The sequence below is a fragment of the Nannobrachium achirus genome (genome assembly GCF_963921795.1).
Source record: "Nannobrachium achirus genome assembly, chromosome: 11".
Taxonomy (NCBI): domain Eukaryota; kingdom Metazoa; phylum Chordata; class Actinopteri; order Myctophiformes; family Myctophidae; genus Nannobrachium; species Nannobrachium achirus.
Window position 1 is genome coordinate 12420656 of NC_137820.1, and position 19879 is coordinate 12440534.

At 42.3% G+C, this 19879-nt stretch overlaps 1 protein-coding gene across 1 annotated transcript in view; it reads left to right on the forward strand.

Annotated features, from left to right (window-relative positions):
* Nucleotides 1-8271, forward strand: part of znrf1 (zinc and ring finger 1) — a gene marked incomplete at its 5' end in the record, with an annotated part of 82049 nt that extends 73778 nt beyond the window's left edge. The window contains 3 exon segments of the mRNA XM_080737503.1: nt 4222-4327; nt 6058-6145; nt 8094-8271. Coding sequence (XP_080593629.1) covers nt 4222-4327; nt 6058-6115 — 164 coding nt within the window. The 3' untranslated portion in view covers nt 6116-6145; nt 8094-8271.
* Nucleotides 8272-19879: the final 11608 nt, after the last annotated feature.

A 19879-nucleotide genomic window follows, 5' to 3' on the forward strand; every position in this document is an offset into this window, starting at 1 on the left:
TGAATGATGAAGCAGGGCTTTACTTTGCTAAAGAACATACAAATTTGGAGATTTGGAGATTTCCACCCGACAACAACGATATACTAGTGTTGTTGCTGCTCTTATACCACCATTATTACTGGGGTTGGTGGGGGCCAGTTGCGGCCCGCGGGGCCGCCTATTGGTGAACCCTGCTCTAAGTCCTCCTGGTGGGGGCTCCTCACTGGCAGGTGAGTCAGTAGGATACCACAGCAGTGACAACACAGAAATGTGTGTGGGGAGGAATCAATTGGTATAACGACTAAATTGGGGCGATAAAGGGGTAAAAATAATTGGCTACTCTAAATTAAAAAAAATTAAAAAAGTCCATTAGGGAGGTCCCGTTTTTTATTGAAGGGTGTTACTGGAGAAATTATATAAGCCTTGATATAAAATGCCATGACCCTCCCTCTCAATAGACCTTTTGTCAGCCTTCTGATTGGTCCCTGAGACTCCCTGACTGGCCAACCAGAAAAAACATTCGCTTTTTGCTATCGGGGGTGGAGTTTGTGCAGTGGAGAATGTTGCTTCAGCCTTTCAAAAACTGTCCGCAGTGCGGAGCACGGCAATCGCCTGGTACGGCCGCGGCAGTAGGGGGCGATCTCGCTCATCATAATGAATAAGCTTCAACAAACTAGTTCACATGGACCTTATCAATGGTCTAACTAGTTACGATTGGGTACATATATTTTAAATGGGCAGAATTACGTGTATGTGAGGAGAACAGATTATAGTTCTCCTCTTCCTACCCAAGATTCAATGCGCTTTCTATTGCTATTTCTATTCTCTCTCTGATCCAGAGGATTAAACTAATTAAAACATATATTTTCGGGGGGAAACTACTGTTTTGCTATGTAATTACTGTACCCTTTTCTTCCCTTTTTATTAATATCACGTAGATGTGTTTTTTTTGGTACGTTATATAGCTGTAATGAGGCTATGAACAAAAAAAAAATCCCATCCACTTCCACTATAAAAGAATCTGCAATAGTGATTCTGTCCCACTGGGATTAAACACATTAAAACATATATTTTCGGGGAAACCCCCTGTTTTGCAATGTAACTACTGTACCTTTGTCTTCCCTTTTTATTAATATCACCTAGATGTTTTTCCTTTGGTACTTTATATAGCTGTAATGAGGCTATGAAAACATAAAAAAAATCCCATTCACTGCCACTATAAAAACAATCTGCCCAGGGAAAATGTCCCATCATAGTAACAGGGCAGAATGGGGCGGGATTTGCAAACTAGTCTATTGGGGGAAAAATCAATGACCCTCCCCAGGCATAAAAAAAAAAAGGATTGACCCTCCCCTAACAACATGACATTTACCACAGTAAAATTATGCTTAAAACCTTAACTTATAGTTAGGGCTGTCGAGACGATTAATCATACAAAATAATTGCAATTAATAATAATAATTCATTATATAATTCCAGTTCACTGCGCAATGTAGGTCATTTCAATTAAGCTCTCACTCCAGTCAGCTGTTCTGAATGATAAAATGACATAATAGGCTGTAGAATGGATCTTGCCAAGCAGTGAATGAAAACTGTGCTTTCTTATTGTCCTCACCTCAAATGAAACGCTGGATTATTTACTTTTCTTCAAATTGACTGGATCCAACACACAAGGTAACATCTAGGTCTTTATCCATCACAATGTTTTCACATCAGACAAAGTAGCCTAATCACTCAAACCTATGTGTGACCAAGTTTAACATCTTAATGAAGAAGGTAGAGTGCACTGTGAGACAGATGAGACATTTTTGCTTTTGGACAGATGCAATGCAACATCTCTAGCGTGAGCTCTCTCCCTCTCTTTTTGCTTTTTGAGAGAGAGCGACACACACACACACACACACACACACACACACCAATGGCGGCTGGTCATTTATTTTCTAGGGGGATCGCTAGCCACGCTATAAAAAAATAAATAAACTAAACTCAAGCAAACATGTACCGTGAGTACTAAGGTCTCACTGTATAACCCCCAATTAATTGTATTACTGCAATCTGATAAATACATGATGATGACATTCATTGGAATGCTTTTCTTTTGTAAATAAAATACAAAACTGGCCTTCATAACCTGAGACAACGGCAGAAGATTAACCCTCAAAGCCATGACTATCACCTTATGGCTTAACTTTTACTCAGTGGTGGAAAAACAATCACATTCTTTACTGCAGTATCAATCAATATAGGCCTACTGCAATGTAGAAATACTCTGTTACAAGTAGAAGTCCAAATAACAAGTATTGGTATCAAATGTAGACTAGGTAAGCCTAGAAAAGCCAGCATTCTTAATCCTGTATCATACAAAACAAACCACGAGTGTTTCTGATCAGAACTCACCTAGTTATGTTGCTTTTCATGTCTCAATAAGTTTGCTTGCGTGTTCTAAATAATAGTATTATTGAAAGAAACGCTGTAGTAAAATATATATAGGGCTATAAAAACCTGGACTATTTTTAATTCAAAATCGCATGACCCTCCCCGAGACTCAAATTAAAATAGCATCACCCTCCCTGAGAGTAAAATCAAAATAGCATGACCCTCCCCTAAAATCCTCCTTGGGAGGGGGGGTCAGAATTGACGATACGTCCCTTATTTATTGGGCATGTGAGCCACGGACCACCATTTGATGAGATTTAGCCTCTCAGACCTAGCCTGACACTCAGCCTGAATTGACATTTCGTTTTCACTCTATTATTGCCCAATCGCCTGCCCTGAAACATATTTTTAAAGGGGCGTGGCTAGCGATTCAGGGTCTGGAACCAGGCTATCTCAGACCCAAAACGTAGAATATCTGGTCATCGTTGGATACGATTTTTTCCACAATTCCATGCTGTATTGATGTTTGTACCGTAGGAGAGATAACAGGCCAACGTTGATCAAAATAACAATTCTCTAATTGTGTAGACAATCATTTAACTCCTGAGAGCGTAAAATGAAACCCATTTGGTTTCATTTTACGCTCTCAAGAGTTAAAGACCTATAAGTGTCCATTTGGTCACCAACGCTCCATCATTTAGCTGGGGACCACCTGGAACCCCCTCAAGGACCACTGGTGGTCCCCTTACCACTGGTTGAGAACCACTGCTCTAGTCTTTAGTGAAACAGAGTTGCAATAGTCAGGAAATATTAATAAAAACCTGGGAATAAATTCCTTACCAAACGATTTCTTCACGAATGTGTTTGTAAAGGTGTCTAGTAACATATCTAACAAAGATTGAAATTCAACATCCCTAGGAAAATCTTTGTCAGCTAGGGTAATTATTGGTCTCATTCACTCACTATACACTATACTATAAGGGAAAAAATGACTCCCAAAAATATGCTTTAAGTGGGATGATAATTATTCTGAATCCATTGCAAGCATTTGTTTTGCATGGAAAACATTCATTGGGCAAAAATCAATAAATAAAAATGATGGTTTAGTGATGAGTCATCACTTTTCACAGTGGTATGGGGGTCCATCTTTAGCCCACGGAATGTTTTTCGTTTCAAAACCAATGCTTGCAATGGATTCAGAATAATTAAAAACACCTAGTTAGACCCCTCACATTCCACTTAAAGCAAATTTTTTTGGGAGTAATTTTTTCCCTTCATAGTACAGTGTATATAGTAAGTGAATGAGACCCAGAATTACCCTAGCTGACAAAGATTTTCCTAGGGATGTTGAATTTCAATCTTTGTTAGATATGTTACTAGACACCTTTACAAACACATTGGTGAAGAAATTGTTTGGTAAGGAATTTATTCCCAGATTTGACAGATATTCTGCTAATTTTCCCTGACTACAACTGTAGCTGGGCCACTTTTTTCCATCTACCTCTTCACCCAACTATTGCTGATCTGCTATTTCTGGCGAATGTTTTCCCCCAGAATATGGACGCTATGGGGTTCAAGTTCAAAACATTTCAACAACAGCTCTTTAGAAAACATTTCGAAAGTTCCACCGACAGTATAATAATGACATGCCCAAAATAGTGGTGCCGGGGGTGAAAGTGGATAAGTCTCTCTGACATTGCCGTCATTGCATTCTAATGTTCACTGTGTGTGTGTGTGTGTGTGTGTGTGTGTGTGTGTGTGTGTGTGTGTGTGTGTGTGTGTGTGTGTGTGTGTGTGTGTGTGTGTGTGTGTGTGTGCGCGTGCGTGCGTGTGTGCATGCGTGCGTGCGTGCGTGTGTTATCCCAGATGATGTGTTGGCGAGGGATGCTGGCGAATGTGTGATCTGTCTAGAGGAACTGCAGCAAGGGGACACTATAGCCAGACTGCCGTGCCTCTGCATCTACCACAAAAGGTAAGATAGTTTCAGTCACACACACACACACACACACACACGCACCAGTGTCGATTTTGTCGACTAAAACTATGACGAAAAATGTTTGTCGACTGCGCTTTTTTCACTGACGAAAACGAAATAAAAAACGAAATAAAAACTAAGCTGTGATGACTAAAACTAAGACTAAATATATTGACAATTTCGTCAAGAAAATAAAAACTAGACTAAAACGTTAGGGAGGGACTAGTGGAGAAGAGAGTCATTTTATGTTTGGTTGCTCTCAGGTGTTGTGTGCTGAAAATAGCTGAAAATGTATTTGGCGTCGACCCCCATCTCGAAATATTATGGGCCCCTATCAGGCCCCCCCCCCCCCCCCCCCCCCCCGCCCCTCCCCAGAACCAAATATTTGTAGTTACAAATGTTTGCTTTAAAAATACATATATTCAAAGATTTGTACACATTTTCACAGCTTGTATATCTGCTATTTTTCAATAGCCAAAGTATGAAATAATTCCGGGTCGTAATGGGTTAAAAATATTGCGCTGTAGACTAGGGCATTCACCAAGTGATTTTTAGTATTCGAATTATTCAACCTCAAAGTATTCGAATAGTCGAATATTCGACAGGACTGGCCAAACTGTCAAATATTAAGTAAGCAAGAGGTGAACATTGTGAAAATAGCCGATCTACATGCTCACAACGCCTCGCGTTGCGAGGCGTTGTGAGCATGTAGATCTGCTATTTTCACAATATTTATCTGTGTCATGCGGTAGCGTGAATCCATATTCACATATTTTGTACTTATTGTACTGTCAGTTCTACGCCAAACTTAAGGGTGTGTTCTAATGTTGCATGGTCAGATAGGCGTGGGACAGGGGCAAATGTCTGTTCCCAGGACTGTAATAACTAAATATCTCGCATCCATTCTCTATTTTGGGGTGGGGGTCAGGGCCCTGTTACCTGCTGTGTTTAGTTAAGGTTTACAGTCAACAAAGGCCTTTGGGTCACCGGCCCGTTTGGCCACCATATGGTAAACCTAATCTCACCCCTGAATCAACATGTCTGTCTCAGCTAACTCTGAGAGAGTATAAAGAAAGCTCAAATTGTTGGAAAAAGGGTCTTCTCCGGCCAGACGGCGGAGGGCTGCTGCCCTCTGTGCTCTGTGCTACATGCATCTCCTACAAATAAACCAACCTGGAATCGAACCATCTTTGCCTGTCTTTGTTCCTGATTGCCTGCTACTCTGTTTCTTAAGATCTTCTCTCCGTGGCAACAAAGGAATATTATGGTTAGATTCAACTCACAGTAACTCCGGGTATTTCTATTCTAGACTCTTTGTCTAGTTGGGATATTTCAGTCACATTAAATGTAATACCTACAATTCCAAGTGCTTGTCAGGGTGGGGGTCCCCAGTTCAAATATGTTTATTTTGGGGGTCACGGCCTAAAAAGGTTTGAGAACCCCTGGTATAGAGCATTAACAAATTCATCCACCAGGGGCATTGACAACTCATTCTTATGACTTCCTATCTAGCCAAGTTTTATAAACTATATATTTTTTTAAGAGAAAACAATAAGAACAACGTCGAATAGTGATTTTGATATTCAAATATTCGAATATTCGAATATTTGGTGAATGCCCTACTGTAGACAATTGGAAATGCTAAAAAACGGTTTCTTTCTCTTGTGTGTGTGTGTGTGTGTGTGTGTGTGTGTGTGTGTGTGTGTGTGTGTGTGTGTGTTGTGCAGCTGTATAGACTCATGGTTTGAGATTAATCGCTCCTGCCCTGAACACCCATCTGACTGACTGCCGGGGACACTCTGAACACTGCTGAAGGTGAGACGCATGACTCACACACTCCTGGAAGGTAAAGGTACCTTAGGGTTGTTAAGTAACGGATTACATGTAACGGGATTACGTAATCAGATTACAAAAAACAGGTAACTTGTAAAGTCTCAGGTTACATTTTAAAATGTGTAATCTGGATTACAGTAACGGATCTGAATGATGGGGGTTACATGCTGGAGTACATTCTCCCCTTGCCCTCATCAATTTTACAAATAAGTTATAACGCCAAACAATAAAATAATCAAAACGAATCAGCGTAAAGTACTGCCACTTCGCTTAAGTAAAATTCTGTTGTCCTTTTCCTAATTTCATTGGCTCAATATTCTTGTCTAGTTATCAATGGTAAAACATGTTTTATTTAATTAGAGAGTTTTTCTAAACGGTAATCCAAAAGTAACTGAAAGTAACTAGTAGTTACTTTTTAAATTGTGATAATCAGATTACGTTACTGACTACATTTTCTTTGCAAGTAACTTGTAACTGTAGGGGATTCCTTTTTAAAAGTAACCCTAACAACCCTCGTACCTATGAGAGTGGAATCCGCGTTCCGCCAATGCATTTCAATGAGAGTGAAGCGGTTTCATGCCAGCAGAGGATTTCTGAAAAAAAAACGCTCCATTCTCATTGAAATGCATGCATGGCGGAACGCGGATTCCACTCTCATAGGTATTTTGGTGTGAGGGCACCCTTAGAAGTAGAAGTACGGAATGCAATATGTACTTGCAGTATCAAAGTATCAATGCATTGGCATCAATAAGTACTTAAAGTACCCAAAGTGAAAGTAGCCTACACAATGTTTGAAAAATAGCAGATCTACAAGCTCACAACGCGTCGCGATGTGACGCGTTGTGAGCTTGTAGATCAGCTATTTTCAAATAGCCAAAGTATAAAATAGGGCTAAAGTGGTTTATGTATGTTTTATAATGAAGCAATAAGCCACAAGAGGCGAGTGGTTACCTGGTATTTTACACTGGCTGAGAGGCGTAGCCAACCCTCTCAGCCGGTGTAAAATACAGGTAACCACAAGCCACAAGTAACCACAAGCCTCACCTTAACCACAAGCCTCAACTTATTGCTTTTCTAAAACGGTTACAATACGGTATATGGCAACATGAAAAATCATAGACATGTACCGTACCAATTAAAACTGTTCTATTTCACTGTTATACACTATAAGGTCTGCTCTGCAAGAAAGTAGTCCCCAGCTACAAGAAAGTAGTTCCCGGCTACAAGAAAGTAGTTCCCGGCTACAAGAAAGTAGTCCCCAGCTACAAGAAAGTAGTTCCCGGCCATGCTGCAGAAACAACAGATCATTGGGCACTGTGGAACACTGTGGCAAGAAATAACGCACCTGGGTTTGATATAAACTGATTCCGTTTTAGAATATAATATGATTTATATCTGCAAAGTAACTAGTAACTACATTTTTCAAAGTAAAAAAATTCAGAGTAAAAGTACAATATCAGGATCCAAGATGTAGTGGAGTAGAAGTACAAGCATTGGAAATTGGAAATACTCAAGTAAAGTATCAAGTAAAATTGTACTTAAGTACGGTACTTAAGTAAATGTACTTGTATTTTCCACCACTGATGACTGCCCAGCAGTGCCCATACACATACCGTGGCGCAAAAGCTCATGTTAGTGTTCACTCACACACGCACGTGCACGCAAGCAGGCAGGCATGCATGCACTGTATCAATGTCTACTCTCAGTCTTGTAGGCTAAGCTGCTGTTTCAATCTCTTTATCCGTTTACAGCCTATTTAATGAAGCTTATAAAATCTGTGCATTTCAACTGTTTTTACTCAAGTCATGATTAATGCATTGTTCCCTAGCTCACCCCCCCCTCTCCCCATCTCTCTGCCCCTTCTCTCTCTCTCTCTCTCTCTCTTTTTCTCTCTCTCTCTCTCTCTCTCTTTCTCTCTCTCTCTCTCTAGGGCCTGATCCTGCCATGGATATCGGGACAGAGACAGCCAAAACTGTTGAAACAATCAAAGAAAACAAACATAATTATCTTAAAGGAATTGATAACTGAGAGAGTTATTCCTTGTGAACTGAACCAAAAGAGTTAGCCGTCAAACCAATACTATTGTACATTACAAAGTTCCACATTCTTCTGCTCACTGCCCCCACCGACACCCCCCCCCCCCACACACACACACACCTACAGAACATTGCCCGTCTACCCAAGACACCCAACCAAACAGACACACACACACACACACACACACACACACACACACACACACACACACACACACACACACACACACACACACACACACACACACACACACGCGCGCGCGCGAAGACCCCCTATAATGGCAAGCTGCTGCTACTAGCTGCCTCTTCAGGCTAACACAGAGTCGCTTCTTGGTACGGTAGCTAGAAAGCCAGTCGCCTCTCCATGTTGTCTGAACGTCATAGACCCAAAGCCACTGCTCTCCAGCCCCGGCTCCCTGAGCACGGTCCCATCACGCTAGCTAGTTGCCTACAGTGTCTGCATGCTCAGCTCTCCACAGACCTTGAGCAGCAAACCTTCCATCTTGAATTGGGAGTGAGGCCTGTAAATCATGTGTCCATCAGCCCTCCCATGGCCTTATAATAATGAAATGGGATGCGGAGAGAGGGGAGGTTAGTGATTTTAAACAATGATGGCAAGGAGTAGGAAGCGTGTAATTGGAGGATTATCCCGTTCTGAGAGTTTGCTATGTCCAAACAGCAACAGACTTTACTAACTTGTGCATTATGCCGTGAGTTTCTTGTCTCACGATAAAAAAAGAAAAGGAAAAAAACGACAATAGCAGCCTCTCGTGATGCAGTGGTACTCAAAGTGGGGTCTGGGGACTCCCAGGGGGTCCTTGACGGGGGTTCCAGGGTATGAGTTGATATAGCATCAAGAATCACTTGATTTTGGATGTTTTAAAAGCAGATGTAAAAGCTCACAACGAGTCGGGCTGACATGAAAGGGTTTGAGGACCACTGACATATTGGACTGGCTCCCAGTGTGCTTCTACGTTATAGTTCTGCCCCTGTTCCACACCTTCCTGCCCTCGTGTGAGTTGTGTCCTCCAGCGCACACTCCCTCACTGGACCGGAGATGAATAACCAAAACGTTATGGCCCACACACACACGCGCACACACGCACACACACACACCCACACACACTAGGGATGGGACGTTAAGCGATATTATCGTTTATCGTGATAAAAAACTCGCGATAGTCGTATTGTGGAGATTTAATTCATTGTGATATCGTCCTCCGTCATGCACTGGGATCAATTCACCTTTTATTTGCCGAGCTGCATATCCGATACCACTTAAAGGTACTTATAATATAATTATGTACTTGATACAGTCTTTTTTTCACTCTCTATCAAATGTCTTTGCCAAAAAAAATAAAACGCAATGCGTTGTGAGCTTGTAGATCTGCTATTTTTTTGGCAAATGTTCCACCCAGGATAATGTATTTTGATTATCGCGATAATCGTAAATCGCGATTTCTTTTGTCACAACAATCGTGATATGACATTTTCATATCATCCCATCCCTAACACACACGCGCACACACACACACACACACACACACACACGCACACACACGCACACACACGCACACGCACACACACGCACACACACACACACGCACACACACGCACACGCACACACCTCCGCCCATTATGTAGATCTACACTGTTCACCAATCACAACGCTTTTGAAACACTGTTAGGGGACAATAAGGAAGGGTGTAAGACATTGGGGGGGGGGGGAGGGGACAATGTTTTTCTTGTATCTGTGGGTGTGGAAGAACGTGAAGAAAAAGAAACTGTAAACAGAAATGGTGGACAAAGACAAGGGATGGGTGGCAGTGAAGCAGGTATAGTAATGGACCACATTGTTGTTGTCGGGGGGAAACCTCGTACCTCCAAGTTTCAAATTTGTACGTTCTTTCGTAAAGTAAAGCCCCGCTTCATCATACAAGGCCGTCACACAAAAGTAGTGAAAACAGCCGATCTACAAGCACACAATGCTTGTAGATCGGCTGTTTTCACTAGTTTAAATCTTTTTAAAAATGATAAATGCAAAACCAACGGTTTTGGACATAAGAGGTTTTCACCCGACAATGACGATATGCTCAGTCCATCTGCATGGGAGGGCGGAAGGGGGCCAGCAATGTAGATTATGCTCCTACTGTATATTGTGTGCATTGGAGATGTTGAAAACGTCTCTTAATGTGTGTGCCTCTGTGTGTGAGTATGTGCGTGCGTGTGTGACGTGTGTGCGCGTGTGTGTGCGTGTGTGGGTGTGTGTGTGTGGTCTGAAATGTCTTAATGAATGGCTGACTGGGACAATGCCGTGCGTCGGTCTGTGTATTGAAACGTTTACAGTCTAGATGTCCATGTTCCCTACTGTATGTGAGACTGGCAGTCCTCCCTTTACTTTGCTGATGATGTTTACAGGCACCACAGAGAAGCGACATGACATTATTATTGTACTGCACACATAACCTCTCTTCTTTATTCACCTGCCTGATGTCTTTCTTTCTTTTCTTTTGCTGTGGGTATGAGACGCTGTTTGTTGTTATTCATTTCACTTGTGACAGCCATGTGTGACTGTATGCATTTTCTTTTTTGTCTGTGAGGATGACGTTTGTGTGCGTGTTTGTCTGTGTGTGTGTGTGTGTGTGTGTGTGTGTGTGTGTGTGTGTGCGCGTGTGTGTGTGTGTGTGTGTGTGTCTGTGTGTGTGTGTGTGTGTGTGTGTGTGTGTGTGTGTGTGTGTGTGTGTGTGTGTGTGTGTGTGTGTGTGTGTGTATGTGTGTTTGTGTGTGTGCGCGTGTGTGTGTGAGAAAGAGAGGGGCACCTCTTGGTCTATGCCAGCGGTTCCCAACCTTTTCTGGATCAGGGCCCCCTTGAAAATCTCAGACGTGTTCATGGCCCACCCATCTGACGGGCCGCACGCATTTTCATAGTTTATTTTCATGACCAATGAAACGATAGTGTTCCGGCTTAGAGCACTAAGGTAGTACACTTTATAATCCAACTAGGTGTCACAAAGAGAACTCATTTTCCCATAACTTTTCTTTCCACAATTATAAACACGCGCGTACACACACACACACACGTGTACGAGTGAGGAGCCCCCACCGGGAGGACTTAGAGCCTTCGTCCTACTCCTCCTGAACACTCCTTGCTGACAGGTGCCGCCCCCCCTCCCACCCATAGGAGTACGTGCAGTGACAAATATCACCCTCCCTCCCCCGCCCGGCTTCCCATCCCCGAACATGGACCAGTTGTGTTCGTGTGTAGAGTTTGTAGACGCTCCACAAAGCCGGATGCACCGCGGTAGATTCAAACCCACAACCTATTTACCACTGCACCACCCGAGTGCCACCATTTTCATTTTTTTTTTAATATGAATGTTATATCAAGGGTCTTCAACAGGGGGTCCGGGACCACTAGGGGGTCCTCAGAGTTACTACAGGGGGTCCTCCAAATAGTTGTGTAATAGAAACTTTATTCCTCCTTTTTTACGTTATGTCAACCACTTGAACCCTAGTGTCCATATTCTGAGAACTTTAGCAAAAAATAGCAGATCGGCTATTTCGGCAAAGAGGTTTGGTGTAGAGGGGAAAAAGAGCAGACTAAGTACAGAGTGAAAGGTCAAGTATTGACAGTTAGTGGTTAGATATCTGAGAACACAAATTGACATGAATCCAAAATACACTGATGATTGTGCTGTCAAACAATGGAGCTATGGAATTTCTGAAAAGGTTGTGGGGGTCCCTGCTTCATCTCTCTCTCAACCAAGGGGTCCTTGGCCTGAAAACGTTGAAGACCCCTGGTTTGGACAATTATTTGGGGGTCCAATTGCAATATCCCCAGCAGTGGGCCCTGGCCCCACAGGTTGTAAATCGCTGGTTTCTGCTACTGTTAGTTGTCCACGTTGTGTTTCTGCTGGAGGTTGGGCCATTTCTGATTCCATTGACTGAGGCTAATTGGAGATGTTAGCCACACATCCCATAAAGACTCGGTTGATCCACTATATGGGGCTTATTTATTAATTCATTCATATTTAACAATATTTGTTTAATATTCGAGTCATGTAACTCAGACGTAACTCACCATTCAGAAATGTCACTCATATACGGAGGAGGCGCTGTACGACGATGATTACTACAAGACAAAACAGATATAAACAAACAATGGTATTGTAAGCAAATATAACAGTGACAATAGCTGGGAATAACAATGGTTCCATTTGTGCTAGATCAGGGGTCTTCAACGTTTTCAGGCCGGGGACCCCCAAACTGATGGGGAGATGGAGCAGGGACCCCCTACCACCTTGTAGGGTGGGGGGGTCGGGGCTACGACATATTTTTTATTTTAAACATGTACAAGTTACAGCGAGCAGGGTGGGCCGTACCACTACCATTTCTAAACATACTACTTATTAACTGAGAACCAATGTCAATAATATCAACAATCTGTCAATTGCATAGTAATCATGTAATCATGTATTCAAGCTATTCAAAATGGATAGAATCATGATTTATTTTTTAACAAATGTAAAAAAAAAAAAAAATAAATAAAAAACTTTTTTTTTTTTTTTTTTTTTAAGCAATAATTTCGCGGACCCCCTGCAGTACCTCCGCGGACCCCCTAGGGGTCGCGGACCCCCTGTTGAAGACCCCTGTGCTAGATGACACTATTATCAATGGTCCATTTTGTGACCCACATACCTCTTAAACATGAGCAGATCTGCGCTGGGTATCCCATGATAGATCTTAGTACGAAGGTCAAGGTTGTCTTACAGTACAAGCTTTAGGACAGAGAGGTAAGCATATTCATTTTTTTGCTGTTAACTTGGCCTTAATATAAGAACACACAACGATTGTATAAAAGGCAAAATAATAATATTCCAAAACTCATCTTTCGGTTAAAGATATGTATTGACCACGTTAAATAATGTCACATAAAAAAGGAATAGCTTGTGCATGCTGTCCTAACCCTTGAACAACTAACAGTATAATAGTTCCATCGTAAATCAATGGTAAAGAGTTGACCTTGTTGCTAGGATGGTTCAGGGGATACCTGGTCATCAGCAGACCGTTCAGACCAAACGTTGGACTTTGAGGAGGCTGCTGATCAGGGTCAAGGGCTTCCTCACAGCTCCAGAGCACTAGGACTGTCTATATCTTTATCGGTTTTGTCTTTCATCTTACAATGTCTTACAATCTTACCAACCACAGTCACCTAATGATAGGGCATTCACCAAATATTCGAATATTCGAATGTCAAAGTCACTATTCGACATTGTTCACCAATGTTGAATATTTTTATTGTTTTCTCTTGGTTTATAAAGCTTGGCTAGATAGGAAGGCATAAGAATGAGTTGTCAATACCCCTGGTGGATGAATTTGTTAATGCTCTATACCAGGCGTTCTCAATTTTTTTTAGGCCGTGACCCCCCAAATAAACATATTTGAACTGGGGGTTCCCACCCTGACAAGCACTTGGAATTGTAGGTATTACATTTAATGTGACTCGGTTCCGCAGATAAATATTGTGAAAATAGCAGATCTACATACTCACAACGTTGCGAGGCGTTGTGAGCATGTAGATCGGCTATTTTCACAATGTTCGCCTCTTGCTTACTTAATATTTGACAGTTTGGCCAGTCCTGTCGAATATTCGACTATTCGAATACTTTGAGGTCAAATAATTCGAATACTAAAAATCACTATTCGTGAATGCCCTACCTAATGATGTATCATATTTATCAGAGGGTTTTGGCTGCTACCCTCAGACATATTATGGGGTGGTATTTGAATGTGATTCATTCAATGGTAACTCCACACTAACCTAAACATTACTATTAGCTGGCGTGTAGGTCAGTAAACATTTCCATCCCTGGGTTATATTTGGCCTATAGGCCAGTGGTTCTCAAAATAGGGTCCCTTAGTGTTCGTGGAGGGGAGGTCTGTATGTAACTCTGAGAGTTATATGGGGGTTCTTGAACATAAAAAAGTCTGAGAACGACTGGTATAGGCATTCACTGGGAAGGATGTTGATGAAGAACTGAAGATGAAATGCAGTTCCCAAGGCTTCCTAGTTCTCTGAGCCAACAGGAAATCCAGCCCCTGTTCTCTGTACTCATAATGCAATGGTCATACTTGTTTACAAGTCACACTAAATGTGTTTTGTGAATGAGTGAGAAATGAAGCCAGCACATATGGCCTGGAATGCCAATATGGGAACGGGCTTTTGTAATGATTATGACACCCAATTGTTGACTGCATTGCCCATATTTGTGCCACAATGTGGCAATGTATAATGGCATTGCAGCCAAAGGAAGAAGATGACCTATATTTGCGAAATGATGCCCACTTCAGTCTGGTTTGGTGTGATTGAGCAGTGTAAACATGTCCAATAATGCCAAATTTAAGCTCCGCCGTATGACGGTGTCACACATCGGAAATAGCAGATCTACAAGCTCAGTGTGCAACTCTGTCATATGATGAAGCAATAAATAGGGCTTAACTACAGTAAGTCTCCCAAATTCCTGTTACAGTATACAATACTGTACTGCCTGCCTGCCCTCTCAGCTAAACAGCTACAATAATATGGTACCTACATTTACTATGGCTTTATTTCATTTGACTCTTTTCATTTGCAGACTTATTTTTATTTTCAGAGGATGTGAATGGCTGCCTGCTTTTTGGGGGCACCAATTAACATGTCTGATGATTTTGATGTGCAATCTGTGGGATGAGTAATGATAATGATATATATAATATATATATAATATTAAAATGTAAAAAAGAAACAACATTGCTGTCCTGTGGTTCCTGCTTAGACTTTGACTGTGGGTTGACTAAGGTAAATGTAAAAACGATGATGTCTGTTCCCTTTAAGTTTGACTTTGGGTTAACTAAGGTAATTGCATTCAATACCGATAGCCTATATAGAGATATACAGCATGTTAATTTGATATTCCCATTACATTTCTAGGTAAATTTAGCTTCAGTTGCAACACAAGGGCTCATTGGAAGAGCTTGTCGTCATTATCATCTCTGTATTATATGATTCCTTTCAGTTTCCAGCCACTTGTGCCAGACCTGCAGCCTCAAATGACTGCCAAGCATTATAGAGGCCACTCTTTCCTTTTCGGATGGTAATATTGTGACCCCTGATGGTTGAATTTGCAACTGCAAATAAAATAATATTAACAAACTTTGCACTTATTTTGTGCAAAGGTACATAAACGTATACAAGATTATTGATTGATTGATTGAAGTATTTATTAGAAGTTTGCATAGGGAAACGTACAGTTTCATGACAGTTCACTGGTTCAAGGTCAACTAGAAGGAGGCTTATTTCCATTGAGATCTTCTCTTTAAATGTCATATAACATTGAACGATAAAAAACAGAAACAACTTGAAAATACAGTTTTAAACAAAAATAACAAAGCAAAAAAAAAAAAATATATATTTACAAAGAATGTCTCATATATACACACACACACACACATATATATATATATATACAGGGACGTGCTGGCCATTGGGAAAAGCGGGACAACTCCCGAACGGCCGGTTCATTATCGGTCGGTCCAGGCCGGGCCATTAGGAAAAAATGAAACTGTTTGCACAAAAGTAAAAATTTTACTGTTTGCACAAAAAGTAGTGAAAACAGCAGATCTACAGTGCGAGGCGTTGTGTGCTTGTAGATCGGCTGTTTTGACTAGTTTAAATCATTTTCCTTTTTTTTTGGACATACACAGTGGCGAAACTAGCCCCCGGTGTGCCCCGATGCGAGATTTTCACCAAGTGCCCCACAACAACAACAACAACAACAACCACCTTTTTTCTACAGCGCAAATGCAGACAGCGCAAATGCGGGACACCAGGCTCCAACAGAAGACATCTACACACTCGCCATCTAATTCATGACAATATGTAGCCCAACCAAGTAGTGTCTCACTGTCTCCATCTCTCTCTGGTGCTAATGAACTCTTCCCTATGGCACTCCAACACAACAACTCTGACATTAGTCTTCACACTACAAACATCACCACGCCGTTTTTCCAAAACAGCATTATAAATATCATCCATTAAGACAACTAGGTCCCTAGGACGTCCCGGGCCCTAATGCGCATGCGTCAGCTGCGTCAGCGGTAGTTACGCCCCTGAATACATGTGCATATCATATGGAAACTAGAAAATATTGTTCCTTCGAAACAATTGTGGGCTCGCTTCAAGCCAGAAAACAATGTCTATAAAAGTACAAAATGTCAAGATCGCAGGCAGTGCTCTCTTTGACGTTACTGAAATTAGCTGCATGCATGATTTGAGGCATTTTGTTCCAAAAATGTGTTATGCAAAAGTTGACCCGCTGGTGGCGCTATAACAGGCCAATGTGAGAAGGGAGGCATCTGTTCCTTGACCTAGTGGGAATGTGCTTGCAAGATTTCACGCATATCGCAGGCTGTATTCATGAATTAATTAAAAAATAAAGTGTGCATGCGTGTGTGCGTGCGTGAATGAATGAATAAATAATAAAGTGTGCGTGCGTGCGTGCGTGCGTGCGTGCGTTCGTGCGTGCACGTGCGTTCGCTCGCACGCACGCACGCACGCACGCACGCAAGCAAGCACGCACACACGTGTGTGCACGTGCACTTTATTTATTTATTCATTCATTCATTGAATGAATGCGTTCGTGGAACGAATGCTCACTACGGTCATCTGTATTTTTTAAGCCCTGGGAAACCCACCTTAACGCCCTCATTAGCATAATGTATGCAAGCATAATGTATGCGCAACACGCCCACACGCATTTCCAAACCATGCACCAGCCCCAATTTTCATACGTCGACTAAGCTCCTCCCCTTCATTTACATACGGTCGTCTGCATTTTTTACGCGCTGGGAAACCCACCTTAACGCCCTCATTAGCATAATGTATGCGAGCATAATGTCTGCAAACCACGCCCACACGCATTTCCAAACCATGCCCCGCCCCCAATTTGCATACGTCGCCTAAGCTCCTCCCCTTCATTTACATACGGTCGTCTGCATATTTTACGCGCTGGGAAACGCCACTTAACAGCCTCATTAGCATAATTTATGCGAACCACACCCACACACATTTCCAAACCATGCACCGCCCCCAATTTTCATACGTCGACTAAGCTCCTCCCCTTCATTTACATACGGTCGTCTGCATTTTTTACGCGCTGGGAAACCCACCTTAACGCCCTCATTAGCATAATGTATGCGAGCATAATGTATGCGAACCATACCCAAATGCATTTCCAAACCATGCCCCGCCCCCAATTTGCATACGTCGACTAAGCTCCTCCCCTTCATTTACATACGGCCGTCTGCATATTTTACGCGCTGGGAAACGCCCCTTAACAGCCTCATTAGCATAATTTATGCGAACCACACCCACACACATTTCCAAACCATGCACCGCCCCCAATTTTCATACGTCGACTAAGCTCCTCCCCTTCATTTACATACGGTCGTCTGCATTTTTTACGCGCTGGGAAAGCCACCTTAACGCCCTCATTAGCATAATGTATGCGAGCATAATGTATGCGAACCATACCCAAATGCATTTCCAAACCATGCCCCGCCCCCAATTTGCATACGTCGACTAAGCTCCTCCCCTTCATTTACATACGGCCGTCTGCATATTTTACGCGCTGGGAAACGCCACTTAACAGCCTCATTAGCATAATTTATGCGAACCACACCCACACACATTTCCAAACCATGCACCGCCCCCAATTTGCATACGTCGACTAAGCTCCTCCCCTTCATTTACATACGGTCGTCTGCATTTTTTACGCGCTGGGAAACCCACCTTAACGCCCTCATTAGCATAATGTATGCGAGCATAATGTATGCGAACCATACCCAAACGCATTTCCAAACCATGCCCCGCCCCCAATTTGCATACGTCGACTAAGCTCCTCCCCTTCATTTACATACGGTCGTCTGCATTTTTTACGCGCTGGGAAACCCACCTTAACGCCCTCATTAGCATAATGTATGCAAGCATAATGTATGCGAACCATACCCAAATGCATTTCCAAACCATGCCCCGCCCCCAATTTGCATACGTCGACTAAGCTCCTCCCCTTCATTTACATACGGTCGTCTGCATATTTTACGCGCTGGGAAACCCACCTTAACGCCCTCATTAGCATAATGTATGCGAGCATAATGTATGCGAACCATACCCAAATGCATTTCCAAACCATGCCCCGCCCCCAATTTGCATACGTCGACTAAGCTCCTCCCCTTCATTTACATACGGTCGTCTGCATATTTTACGCGCTGGGAAACGCCACTTAACAGCCTCATTTACATAATTAATGCAGACCACACCCGACCTCATTTACATAATTAATGCAGCCTCATTTACATAATAATCAGGCTCGCCGCCCCGCACGCGATGACACCCTCGGGGACCCCCGCTATTTAATTATGTATTTATTTAGAAGGAAGGGGAAGGAAGGAAGGAAGAAAGAAAGAAAGAAAGAAAGAAAGAAAGAAAGAAAGAAAGAAAGAAAGGAAATGAATTTGCCTAAATTTACGGGGTTCTTAACGAGGAGGCAGTTAATTAATTAATTAATTAATTAATTAATTAATTGAGGCGCACACGCACGCACGCACCACGCCCACACGCATTTCCAAACCATGCCCCGCCCCCCCATTTGCATAAGTCGGCTTAATTTACATAATTAATGCGTGCGACGCCCACAAAACTCATTACGTTAGGCCCACTCGTTAAGTCAGAGTCCTCCCTCTTGTTGAAACCACGCCCACTCGTTAATAGCAGATCTACAAGCTCACAACGCGTCTTGATGTGACGCGTTGTGAGCTTGTAGTTGAAACCACGCCCACTCGTTAAGTTCAACTCCACCCCTTGTATTTGCGTGTAATTACCCCGTCAGCGCGGTGACGAGAACGCTTGTCATGCGGCCTCATTTACAGGAAGGAAGGAAGGAAGGAAGGAAGGAAGGAAGGAAGGAAGAAAGAAAGAATTTGCCTAAATGTGTGGGGTTCTTAACGAGGAGGCAGTAATTACGCACGCACGCACGCACGCACGCATGCATGCATGCATGCGCACACACACACACACACACACACACACACACACACTTTCTTTGTTTATTTATTTATTTATTCATGTGTTCGTTCATTCATTATATATTTATTTATTTATTTATTTATTTATTTAAATACTCTGTTGCTAGTATCCACAACTTTCCAACATCCCATAATGCATTGCGCAGAAGTTGGATGGAGCTTCCGTGAGCTTGTATGTAACACGAGAAGCCAGAAAGCGAGTTTGGAGACGGTAGCACGCTGCAAAACGGAGTTATGGCTCTTTAAAGCCCAGCCGATCGATAGGCAGACGCCTGGGGGGGGCGGAGTCCAGGGGCGGAAATAAATAAATAATTAATTACATAAATAATCAGTCTCGGAAACAGTCAGGAAATAAATAAATAAATAAATAATCAGTCTCGGAAACATAGTCGGGAAATAAATAAATAAATAATCAGTCTCGGAAACATAGTCGGGAAATAAATAATTAAACCAGTAAGACTCCCTAATATATACTGACTGCGTAGCGATTTGCGTGATTTTAGGGCAAAATCTGTAGGAGTAGTGTCCAAAAATGGGTTTAAAAAAATCGGCCTGAAGG